At 43.0% G+C, this 13059-nt stretch overlaps 1 protein-coding gene across 4 annotated transcripts in view; it reads left to right on the forward strand.

The window, feature by feature from the left end:
- MKLN1 (muskelin 1) overlaps positions 1-13059 on the forward strand; it is a 199536-nt gene that overhangs the window by 65439 nt on the left and 121038 nt on the right. For 3 of the 4 annotated variants that reach the window (XM_077837053.1, XM_077837063.1, XM_077837072.1), the window contains exons 5-6: positions 3593-3702; positions 10730-10922. In XM_077837053.1, the coding sequence (XP_077693179.1) occupies positions 3593-3702; positions 10730-10922 (303 nt within the window). Of the gene's footprint in view, positions 1-3592; positions 3703-10726; positions 10923-13059 lie in introns of those variants that run through there. The other variant, XM_077837083.1, reaches the window with a different exon arrangement.

Raw genomic sequence — 13059 nt, forward strand, 5'->3', positions numbered from 1 at the left:
AAGCTCTAAACATAGTATATTATGTTGACTTGGTATGTTTGGCTTCCTGTATGGAGCTTGTGTATCTACCAAAAAACACTTTTTAAAAACAATGCTATTTAGGAGAGGAAGTGAAGTCTAAGTTTAAACTACAGATAGTTACAATTGCACAACTAAAGATCCATCAGGTGAGAATTTGGCTAGGACACAAGTGTCAATATTCCTGTTTTTAAGAGTGCAGTAACACTTTTTTAATTACCACAAGCGGTCAGAGGATATCAGGATTGTAACTAGGGTGACCAGACAGCAAATGTGGAAAAATCGGGACGGGGGTTGGGGGTAATAGGAGCCTATATAAGAGAGACACCCAAAAATCAGGACTATCCCGATAAAATCGGGACATATGGTAACTGTGTACATAAAATCAGTGGTGAGCTGGAGCCGGTTTGCACCAATTCACTAGAACCGGTTGTTAAATTTAGAAGCCCTTTTAGAACTGGTTGTCCCTCACGGAACAACCGGTTCTAAAAGGGCTTCTAAATTTAACCGGCCAAAAGTGGCACCTTAGGGGCTGACTCCATGGGTGTTCCAGCCCTGGAGCACCCAAGGGGAAAATTTGCTGGGTGCAGAATACCCACTGACAACTCCCCACCCCACCCCCGGCCCCAGCTCATCTCCGCTCTGTCTCCACTCCTGAATGTGCTGCCCCGCTCTGCTTCTCCCCCTCCCCAGGCTTCCCGCGAATCAGCTGTTCACGCAGGAAGCCGGGGCGGGCTGAGAAGCAGGCTGCGGCTTCCTGTGCAGGCCCAGGGAGATGGAGGTAAGCTGGGGCGGGAGGCCGCGAGGAGGGCTGCCTGTGCCACAGCAGGTAACCGGGGCGGGGGAGGCATGTAGGGGGAACCGCTCCCTACCCCAGCTCAGCTCTGCCACCCTCGGCTTGAGCGGGAAGCCATCGCCTGCTTCTCAGCCCTCCCTGGCTTCCTGCCGAACAGCTGATTCGCGGGGGGTGGGGTGTGGAGAAGCAGAGCGGGGCGGCACATTCATGGGAAGAGGTGGAGCAGAGGTGAAGTGAGTTGGGGCCAGGCGCGGGGCAGGGAGCTGCCGGTGAGTGCTCTGCACCCACCAAATTTTCCTCGTGGGTGCTCCATCCACAGAGCACCCAGGGAGTCGGCACCTATGGCGCCACTTTTGATGTGATCGGTGGGGGAGCGGCTGTTCCCCCGCCCCTAGGAGCCAGAGGGACCTGCCGGATACTTCCTGGGAGCTGCCCCAGGTAAGCACCTCCGGGACTCCTGACCTCGCCCCCTGGCAGGTCCCTCTGACTCTTAGGGGCGGGGCGGGATGGGTACCCACTATGGTGGCCCATGAGACCTTCCTGCCCCGTTCTGGGGACAGTCGGGACGGGCAGGAGGGTGGATGGGGCAGGGGTCCTGGGGGGGGGGGGGGGGCATCAAGGAACGTCGGGGGGGGGTTGGCAATGCCCCCCTCGTGGGATAAGGAGGGAACAGGTTAAGATTTTGGCAGCTCATCTTTTCATAAAACGGATTAAATGATTCATTTACTCACTAGTATGATCAGTTGGGATGGAGTTTCTGTACCTCCTGTATCTCTCCATAGTTTCAGATCTATGCTGCAACTTCAGTGTAGAGTCCTCTGTCTTGGCTTGTGTTGTATAGTTAACATAGCTAAATGCTATAGATCTACAGCATTACACTTTATTCATATTAGATCTGCCTACAGACCTGCTGTTCAAATTTTGCACTGGATTTTGGCATCCTTTGCTCTTCCTAAGAGAAAACATGTCACTTTTCCTTAAAGTGTAACATTTTAATAGCTCTTTCCACTTTTAAAGGGATAGTATCAAATAGTTTAGGCCCCAAAGCTATCTTATTGTACCTCGAAAATTAAGGAGGACGTTCTCCATGTTCCGTAACTGTTCGTGTAGTGCTTCACATTTTCTAAATGTGTGTACTATTTATTCCTTAACCTTCATTAGCAGCTCTCTGCTGCTGTGGGCTTGAACACAGTGTACTTTTGGGGGAATTCTGCAACAAAAAATTAAAAATTCTGCGCAGAAAATTTTAAAATTCTTTATATGTCAAAATAACACAATATACACTCCATTCAATTATTTTTGGTAATTTATTTCAAAATATGTTGCAACAAGTATGTCAACAATACAGGTAACAAAAAAGATTCCCCCAGGAGTAGAGTTAAAGAAACCCCTATGACAACCCAGTTAGGGGTTTTTGGAGGGGGTTGTGTGGCACCCCCAGAGCCCAGCCATCTGCATTTCCCCTATCCCCAGAGCCCAGCCATCTGCATTTCCCCTATCCCCAGAGCCCAGCCACATGGCACCCTTCCATCCCCCCAGAGCCCAGTTGCAGCGCACTCTCTTGGCCAGGCACCTGCACCCCCAGAGCCTTTACTCCCTGCATCTTTTTTACTCTCCCGCTGGGGTATGTCGTGTGGTGCAACTCTGCCCTTCCTCACCCTTTGCCCTAGCTGGGTCTCCCAGACCTCTCCTGTCCCTGGGAGTAGGAGGATCAAGCTGGGTAGCCAGAGCATGCAGAGCCTCCATCCCTACTGGGCTGCGCAGTCTGCTCACTGCAAGCTGGGCTCTAGAGTCCAGTGTCCCTTAGTGGTGCTCAGCAGCTCTGCAGCCCCCATTCTGCAGGGCAAACCTGGAACTCTGCACAAATTCTGCATTGCACAGTGGCACAGAATTCCCCCAGGAGAGTATGTCATGGTATAGACCTGCTGTGGTGGTAGTTCTTACTAGTGCTGCCTGCTGTTGAGGGAAAAGCCAAATGCAGTGAAGTTATGTCACTACAGTGTGTTTGCCCAAACTTGGAGTGAGGGCACAAGGGGAGCTCTAAGCAGGCTGCCAGCTAACCTGACGTCCTTGATGTTCGAAATGGGGTGGGAGAGAATAATAGTATTTGATGGGGGGAGTTTTAGGGAGAGAGGTACACAATTGTGGAAGTAAAACTGCCAGAAAGCCAAATTGGTTTCACATGCAATTAGATAGAAATATAGTATGGATGAAAGTTGTGAACCTGGAAAAAGCACCCCACCCCGCCTCCAAGCTTCCAAGAGGATGTTGCAAATCATGTAAAGTAAAAAATAACCAAACTTGATATCCTCTTTCTTAACCAGGGGGTGGTGGTTCTACTGCTGGTAAAAATGAAATAAACCACATTAAGTATCACGTACTGCCCTCAGTTTGCCCAGGTAATGTCCATCAGTGTCAAAAACCCACTGGCCATTTGAGCTATTGTATTCAGATTCCAGCATTCTGACCCTACTTTTGTCTACCTGTGTACAAGCGTCTAGTCTGTAAAGAGCTGCTGTCTTCATCTTTTTTCCCCACTGCAAGCTGTTCTGAGCCACAGATGAATATGATGTATGGCTGGTAATTTTTCTAACCTTACAGAAAATCAATAACCAAAAATGTGTGTGTAAAGGAAGAGAATTTTATTCTTGTTAAATCATTATTCTCTTTGAGTTAAAAATGCATCCTTTTGAATAGTGTTGTAGGTTTGATCAATAATCTAACAAGTATTTGACATTTATGTATCTTTCTTTTTTTCCCCACCCTCTACCCCTCCAGTTCCACTGTTATCATGGGGGCCCAGCTTCAATTTTAGTATCTGGTATGTTGAACTTAATGGCATTGATGATCCAGATGTGGTCCAACCCTGCCTCAACTGGTACAGCAAGGTAGGCCTGCATTATAAATGACTGTTTGCTTTGAGAGTGGTGTAATCTCAAAACACTGTAAAATTTACTCTTGTGGAATTGCACTATTTCTGTTCTGTTCCGCAGGTATCAACTGTTTAAACAGACATTATTATTTTTATTTATTTTTATTTATTTTTAAAGGCAAGTGCGGAAGCTTGATTTCAGACTTTTTGTCCTATATTACCCTTTCTTTAAAGGGTGTTGTATAAACTTGAACACTTGGTTATTTGAAGTAAATGGACTAGTTGGTTTTCATGGCTTTACACATGCCAGGATAATTGTAGGCATAGGCTTCAGCGTGGTGGGAGAGGGACTACGTGATCTGTTCTAGGGCACTGCTATAACACAAACCATAGTAAAAGTTGTTGTTCCAGGACAAAACACTCAAGCTTAAACATATAAAGATCTTCGGTGGTGATTTCCAACTTACATTTCCATGTAAAGTGCTCTATTATAGAGTAATTTCAAATCTTGTCATACTGACCAAGACAAGTGCGTGTATGTAGATGTACACGTTTTCATACACACTTTTGTCTTTGGTCAGTATGGTGAGATGTGATCGTTGTGTACAAGAGAGCAGTTTATATAGAAAACATCAACCAAGTATGTGCTTGTGCACACACTTGTGCACACACGGTCTCTCTTCTCGGAAACAATAATGGTTGATAATGGTCAATCCAAATAGTAATCCATGCAACTTTTCACCTCCCCTTTCATCTGTCATTCTTCCCGTCACTAGGTTCTTGAATTCTCAGTGTTGTCATTACGTCTTTATAATACTTTACTTTGATAGGTCAGCCTCAAACCCTGTTACTTTTATGGACTCTAAATGAAGTTTTATTTAAAAAAAAAAAAAAGTGAAACTCCTCTCCACAATTCCTACTTCAATTAGCCACACTCATCAACATCAGAGCATTTTTCTAGATTGCTTTTGCTTGACTATATTTCCTGTTCTCATTCCTGCATTTGCTAGTGAATAGTAGGACACTTTTGATACTACTTAAACTTTAAGGTTAGCTGCAGTGGACTGTTTAACATGATTTCTTTTTTTGCCTTCCTATCCTGGTCTGTAAATTATGAGACGTTTATTAAACCCAGTCTACAGCTATACTCTGGGTCGTCTACTTGGACCTTGACAATTGTAAAAAGAAAAGGAGTACTTGTGGCACCTTAGAGACTAACCAATTTAAATTAGTCTCTAGCATTCATATCGTGATTAAGGCGCCACTTGAATTGTGGGATGATTGTCAAAAAAAAAAAAAATGTGCAGCTCAGTTGCAGACAAGCCACAGAAAATTGCAGAAAAGTAATAATGGACCTTAATGGACCTGCTTTATTTGCAGTAATAAAGTCCATTATTACTTTTCTGCAGTTTTCTGCTGTTGGCTGTCCAGGGCTGAGAGTGAGGGCCCCCACTGTCAACATTGCAATGGAAGCTTAATATTGCAGAATCCACAATTTCCACAAATACTGCAAGTTAAATAGGGTCTTCATAATAGTACCCAAAAGCCCCAACCAGGAATGGGGCCCTGTTGTACTAGAAGCTGTACCAGCGAAGATGTGCTCACTGTCTGTGTATAAAAGATCTTGCAGTCTAAGAAGATGAGCAACATTTGAAGGGTGGGAGATAATGAAATATATAAAGTGTGTAGTGTATTCATAGCTTTTCTCAATAAAAGCTGTGCTGGACCTCTGCTTGGTGTTTTAAAATAACGATTTATGCTCATAGGAGCATTTCACTGTAAATATTGACCGTCAAAACTAGCAACATTAATTTCAAACTTTATGGACTGAATACATCAAATGTATTAATGCCCTCAGTGGAGTTACACCACGGTTGAATTTGGCCTTATGACTAAACTAGGGAGTTGAATGTGCTCCAGTCTGCTTTTTTTATACTTCCATCACTTAGTAATTTAGGACTTTTCTATATTGGTTTCACCTTAAAACTCGGTAGATTTTACTGATGTACAAGTGAACGCTTCTAAAGTTCTAACTTTAACTCTTAGAAACCAAGATGGTATATGTTATATGGTGTGTGTATATATAGCACTTGGAGGAGAGGAAGGTGATCAGGAAGGGTCAGCATGGATTCACCAAGGGCAAGTCATGCCTGACCAACCTGATTGCCTTCTATGATAAATGGCTCTGTGGATAGCAGTGGACATGATATATCTCAGCTTTAGCAAAGCTTTGATACGGTCTCCCACAGTGTTGTTCTTGTCAGCAAGTTCAAAAAGAATGGATTGGGTGAATGGTCTATAAGGTGGATAGAAAGCTGGCTAGATCATTGGGCTCAACAGGCAGTGATCAGCGGCTCGATGTCTAGTTGGTATCAAGCGGAGTGCCCCAAGGGTCTGTTCTGGGGCTGGTTTTGTTCAACATCTTCATTAATGATCTGGATGATGGGATGGATTGCACCCTCAGCAAGTTTGTGAATGACACTAAGCTGGGGGGAGAGGTAGATACGCTGGAGGTTTGGGATAGTGTCCAGAGTGAACTAGACAAATTGGAGGATTGGGCTAAAATAAATCTGATGAGGTTCAACAAGGACAGGTGCAGAGTCCTGCACTTAGGATGGAAGAATCGCATGCTCTGCTACAAGCTGGGGACCGACTGGCTAAGCGGCAGTTCTGTAGAAAAGGCCTGGGGATTACAGTGGACAAGAAGCTGGATATGAGTCAACAGTGTGCCCTTGTTGCCAAGAAGGCCAACGGCATATTGCCAGCACATCGAGGGAAGTGATTATTCCCGTCTGTTCGGCACTGATGAGGCCACAGTATTGCGTCCAGTTTTGGGCCCTCCACTACAGAAAGGATGTGGACAAATTGGAGAGAGTCCAGCGGAGGGCAACAAAAATGATTAGGGGTCTGGGGCACATGACTTATGAGAAGAGGCTGAGGGAACTGGGGTTATTTAGTCTGCAGAAGAGAAGAGTGAGGTGGGATTGATAGCAGCCTTCATCTACCTGAAGGGGGGGGTTCCAAAGAGGATGGAGCTCAGCTGTTCTCAGTGGTGGCAGATGACAGAACAAGGAACAATGGTCTCAAGTTGCAGTGGGGGAGGTCTAGGTTGGATATTAGGGAAAAACTGTTTCACTAGGAGGGTGGTGAAGCATTGAAATGGGTTACCTAGGGAAGTGGTGGAATCTCCATCCTTCAAGGTTTTTAAGTTGATGGTTTAGTTGCGGTTGGGCCTGGGGTTGGACTAGATGACCTCGTGAGGTCTCTTCCAACCCTAATGTTCTATGATTCTATGTTGTTTTTCCTTACATTCAGCTATATTTCAAAAGTGCCTATGTGATTTATTCATAGCTTTCAAGGTAAGAAGGAACAATTGTGATCTAGTCTGACCTGTATAACTCAGGCCATAGGACTTCACCAAAATTACTTTTTGAACAAGAGCATACCTGTAATTTAAGTTGGAATTAAAAATAAATAAATCCAGTGGTGGAGGGCCCACTGTGACCCTTGGTAAACTGTTCCAATAATTAATCACCAAGTTTAAAAAAAAACAAAAACCACACCTTATTTGTAATCTGAATTGGTCTAATTTCAACTTCTAGCCATTGGCTCATGTTATACTTTCCTCTGCTTGGTTGAAGAGCCCGTTATTAAATATTTGTTCACCATAAAGGCACATATAGATTGTGATTAAATCACTACTTATCCTTCTCTTTAAGTTAGACTGTTCCCCTTGGGTCTCACTGTAAAGCATGTTCTCCAGTCCCTTAATCATTTTAATTCTCTAAACCCTCTCTGATTTATCAACATCCTTCTTGAAATGTGGGCACCAAAACTGGACACAGTATTCCAGCAGCAGTTGCACCATTGCCAAATACAGAGCCAAAGAACCTTTCTACTCCTACTTGAGATCCCCCTGTTTATGCATCCAAAGATTTCATTAGGTCTTTAGTCACAGCATCACACTATGAGCTCATGTTCAGCTGATTATCCACCACAACTCTCAAATCTTTCAAAAGTCACTGCTTCCCAGGATAGAATCCCCCATCTTGTAAGTATAGCATATGTTCTTGTTCCTAGATGTATACTTTTACATTTAGCCATATTGAAACGTGCATTGTTTGCGTGTGCCCTGCTTACTAAGTGAGCCATATTGCTCTTTATCAGAGATCTGTTCTCTTCACTATTTACTACTCCCCCAATTTTTGTGTCATCTGCAAACTTTCTCTGATTTTTTTCTTCCAGGTTGTGTTAAATAGTGTAGGGACAAGAACTGATCCCTACAGGATCCCACTAGAAACGCACCTGTTTTTTATGATGATTCCTCATTTATTGTTAAATTTTGAGACCTATTAATTAGCCATATTTTAATCCACTTCATGTGTGCCATGTTAATTTTGTATTCTATTTTATTAATCAAAATTTCATGTGGTACTTAGTCAGATGCCTTGTAACCAAACTTGTAATCTCATTAAGGAGATATGGGAGCACAAGTTTCATTGAAAGTGGGTGTGCTAAATTGTTTACACACTTTGGAAAATGTCTCCCTAAATTCCTTCCATCTAATTATTGCTGTTAGCATATTTAAAGCTGATGATAATTAGGGCTGTTGGTTGATCGCAATTAACTCAAGCGATTAACTCAAAAAAAATTAATCGCAATTAATTGCAGTTTTAATCACACTGTTAAACAATAGAATAGCAATTGAAATTAATTAAATATTTTGGATGTTTTTCTACATTTTCACATATATTGATTTAAGTTACAACACAGAATACAAATGGTACAGTGCTCACTTTATATTATTTTTATTACAGATAGTTGCACTGTAAAAATGATAAACAAAATAAATAGTATTTTTCAATTCACCTCATACAAGTACCGTAGCACAATCTCTCTATCGTAAAAGTGTAACTTACAAGTGTAGATTTTTGTTACATAACTGCACTCAAAAACAAAACAATATAAAACTTCAGAACGTATAAGTCCACTCAGTTCTACTTCTTGTTCAGCCAATCGCTAAGAGAAACAAATTTGTTTACATTTACGGGAGATAATACTGCCCACTTTTTATTTACAGTGTCACCTGAAAGTGAGAGCAGATGTTCGCTTGGCACTTTTGTAGCCAACATTACAAGGTATTTACGTGCCAGATATGCTAAACATTCATATGCCCCTTAATGCTTTGGCCACCATTCCAGAGGACATGCTTCCATGCGATGACACTTGTTTTTTAAAAACAAAAAAGTGTTAAATTTGTGGCTGAACTCTTTGAGGGAGAATTGTATGTCTCCTGCTCTGTTTTATCTGCATTCTGCCATATATTTCATGTTATAGCAGTCTCAGATGACCCAGCATGTTGTTCGTTTTAAGAATACATTCTCTGCAGACTTGACACAACGCAAAGAAGGTACCAATGTGAGATTTCTAAAGATAGCTACAGCATTCGACCCAAGAATCGGAAGTGCCTTCCAAAACCTGAGAGGGACAAGGTGTAGAGCATGCTTTCAGGAGTCTTCAAAGAGCAACACTCCGATGCGGAAACTACAGAACCCAAACCACCAAAAAAGAAAATCTACCTTCTGCTGGTAGAATCTGACTCAGATAACGAAAATGAACATGTCAGTCCGCGCTGCTTTGGATTCTTATTGAGCAGAACCAGTCATCAGCATGGACCCATGTCTCCTGGAATGGTGGTTGAAGCATGAAGGGACATATGAATCTTTAGCACATCTGGTATTTAAATATCTTGCGATTCTGGCTACAACATTGCCATGCAAACGCCTGTTCTCATGTTCAGGTAACATTGTAAACAAGAAGCAGGCAGCATTATCTTCTGCAAATGTAAACAAACTTATTTGAGCAATTGTCTGAACAAGAAGTAGGACTGAATGGACTTGTAAGCTCTAAAGTTTTACATTTGTTTTATTTTTGAATGCAGTTTTATAAATAATTCTACTTTTGTAAGTTCAACTTTCATGATAAAGAGATTGCACTACAGTCCTTAAGTGAATTAAAAAATACTATTTTTATTTTTACAGTGCAAATATTTATGATATAAAGTAATGTCCATTTTGTATTCTGGTTGTAATTGTAATCAATATATTTAAAAATGTGGAAAACATAACTTTTTTTATATAAGTAGTATTCTATTTAACAGTGCGATTAATCGCGATTCTTTTTTTTTAATAGCTTGTCAGCCCTAATGATGATGTATCTTCCCTCTCTCTGACAACTAAAACGGTAGCTTTTTCAGATGCTGCATGCTGTCTTTTGAGTTTTGGGTACTGTAACTCACTGGATCTCCTCCAGGCCTTATTGTCAAAATCCTGCACTCTTGGATGGCAGGTGGGCAGCATTGATATGCTGGGGGATGAGATGCGGGGGTTGGTGTGAGGGAATAGCCTGCAGTGCTAGTTTTGACATGTACACCAGTTTTTTCCAAATACAGTTATGCAAGACAGCTGGGCTTTTGAGGCTATGGGTTTTCATGCTCTGTCTTTGTTTTCAAGTAATGGTGGTTAATGGTCATTGTGTGTGTGTATATAGTGTATATTCCTGTTTAATACTCTTTTTCCTTATGTTTTTTCACTTAGAGAAGCTGTGACCTACTTTACTGTTCTAAAGTATTTTGTGTTATAATTTGATGCTTACATAACTTTGGGAGTGAAGGGTTTTTTCCCACTTTTCTCCATTTTCATGTAGAATTCAGTAGCAGCAAGACCAAAGAGATGATAAAAGAATGGCAGTGATTTTAAAGATTTGGTTTTGTGGTGAAGTGTGCAATCACATCTTGTAACTGTATCAAATTAAATCATCTTAAAGAAAGAAATAGCACATCATTTTGTCTCATCTCATTGGGAGACAGATGCCATGGAAAGTGTATTACGTTTAGTATAGCTTTGTAGGCTATGAACAGTTAACCTGTGCAACATGTATGAGAGCTTCCACTTTCCTGTCATCCCAACAAATTTGTGAGAAATTCCTGCTGGTGCCAGCCAGGGAAATCTACCCTTCTCATAGGTTTTCTTGTGTTCCAGTAGTACCGTGAACAGGAAGCCATTCGTCTATGTCTAAAGCATTTTCGCCAGCACAACTACACTGAGGCTTTTGAATCACTGCAGAAGAAAACCAAGATTGCGCTAGAGCACCCAATGCTGACAGATCTGCATGACAAACTAGTGCTGAAAGGAGACTTTGATGCTTGTGAAGAACTGATAGAAAAAGCTGTAAATGGTAAGTGACTCCAAAGCAGCATCTTGGCTAGAAAGCCTATTGATGTATAAACTCTTTCCATAATGTACATTAAAATGTACACAGCTGTATTGTGATAGCTTTTTGTTTTGCATTATGTAAGGGGAGCTATTCAGTATCTGAAGCATGATGCCTTGTAAACTCTTGCTGGACACATGATTATACTCTGCATGAGAAGAGTTAGTAAAGATTGACAAGATGTACTAACATTTTCCCTTTTCATTCTATTACTTTGAAGCCCCTACCCCCCAACAGTTTAAAAGGTGCTTCCAGGAACAAGTGAAGACAAGGTCTGTGACCCAGATAGCTGACAACCTAAAGTCAGACAACACTAAAAGAGAATGTAATAAATAAGAGAAGTTGGGAGGAGTGTAAGAGAAGGACAAAATTTCAGTAAGACTCACCAATTAGCAAGGCCATCTCTTCATTATGATAAATTTTGTTAAATTTAGTGGATTGTTCTTTTTAAACCCACCTAGTTGGGCAACACAGCAGAAATAATATTTTAGGAGGGATTTGAATTAGGCTAGTGGCTTTGTGAATGGGAGTAGGGACAATATGCCTTGTAATAGGCGCTTACAGGAAGACACTGAGGTAGGTGCGGGAGAAAGGCTCTGACTTTTGGAGCAGAGGCCCACTGGCTAGGTTCATTGTAAATAAATTAAGATTAACCCTTATTTAGCGCTTTATTTAGAGTGCAGAGGGAGCTTGAGTAGCAGAGTTGAAGTGTCTTTTCCCCACACAGTAAGCTTGGAGCACAGCCATGGTTAAAACTCAGCAGTTCCTGATTCTCAGTATTGTGCTCTATGTTCATTTGCTCTCTCTAGGTCAGAGGTGGGCAAACTACAGCCCGTGGGCCATATCCGGCCTGCAAGACTGACCTTGCCTGACCCTTGAGCTCCTGGCTGGGGAGGCTAGCCCCTGGCCCCTCCCCCATTGTCCCCCCTCCCCCAGAGCCTCAGCTTGCCCTGTGGACAGTGCGGCTGGCTCCGTCTGGGTCCCAGGGCTGTGAGCTCTGAGCTGCATGGTAAGGGGGGGTGGGGTGGATAAGGGGTAGAGGATCCCGGGGGCAGTTGGATCGGGCAGAGGTTCTGGGGGTTGGGCGGTTAGAGAACAGGGGGGTTGGATAGGGCGTGGGAGTCCTGGGCAGGCCTGTCAGGGGTGGAGGTGTGGCTAGGGGACAGGGAGCAGAGGGGTTGGATAGCGGGTGGGGTCCTGGGGGAGGTGGATTGGGGCAGAGGGTCCTGGGAGTGGTCAGTCAGGGGACAAGGAGTTGGGGGGGTTGAATGGGTCAGGGGTTCTGGGGGAGGCAGTCAAGGGGTGGGAAGTGGGAGGGGGCAAATAGGGGGCGTGGGCCAGGCTGTTTGGGAGTCACAGCCTTCCCTACCTGCCCCTTCATACAGTTTTGCACCCCGATGTGGCCCTTGGGCCAAAGTGTGCCCACCTCTGGTCTAGGTGAAACTCCTACTGGCATAATAAAAGAGAATCTTTGAGTAACTCCTTTGACTTCAGTGGCATAATAGCAACGTGGCATGATGGCAAGTCGGGCCCAGAGTTTAGTCTTTCTGGGCTAAACTCTCCTGCTTTGTAATAGCTGCTGCTAATAAACACAATTTCCAGAAGTGTGTGTGTGTGCCTGCTGGCAATATCAGTAATACAGTTTTATCAAGGTAGTGATTGGTTCCTGGGGTATAGTGGGAGTGAAAAGAAGCGTAACTAAAGATAGCCTCATAGTTTGTGTCTCCTGTAAAAATCAAGTATATCAAATAACATGTTCTGTTTACTGTGTGAGATTTTGCTGTGCTGTTTTCCACTCCTCTGGGACTGCTCTGTTTTCTCCAGCCTTCTAGATTGTACTTTTTCTAGGAAGTGTTGAGTACTTTCTCTTGCTTGAACAAATGATTTGTAACTGCTGCAGTGTTCTCCCGCTTATCCAGTGTAGAAGTATTGGCAAAGGACACGATTCCTAGATCCTGTATTTCACTGGTTAACAAATCACTGTTGCTTTCCAGTTTAATAATTTTTTTGTGGTGAACGGTTAGCCTGCCTAGTTTCTGACACAGTTTTAAATGTCAGGTTTGCATTGGCTTCTGACATCTCTTGGCATAGAGCAATGGCC

Source organism: Eretmochelys imbricata, chromosome 1, assembly GCF_965152235.1.
Source record: "Eretmochelys imbricata isolate rEreImb1 chromosome 1, rEreImb1.hap1, whole genome shotgun sequence".
Classification (NCBI taxonomy): Eukaryota; Metazoa; Chordata; order Testudines; family Cheloniidae; genus Eretmochelys; species Eretmochelys imbricata.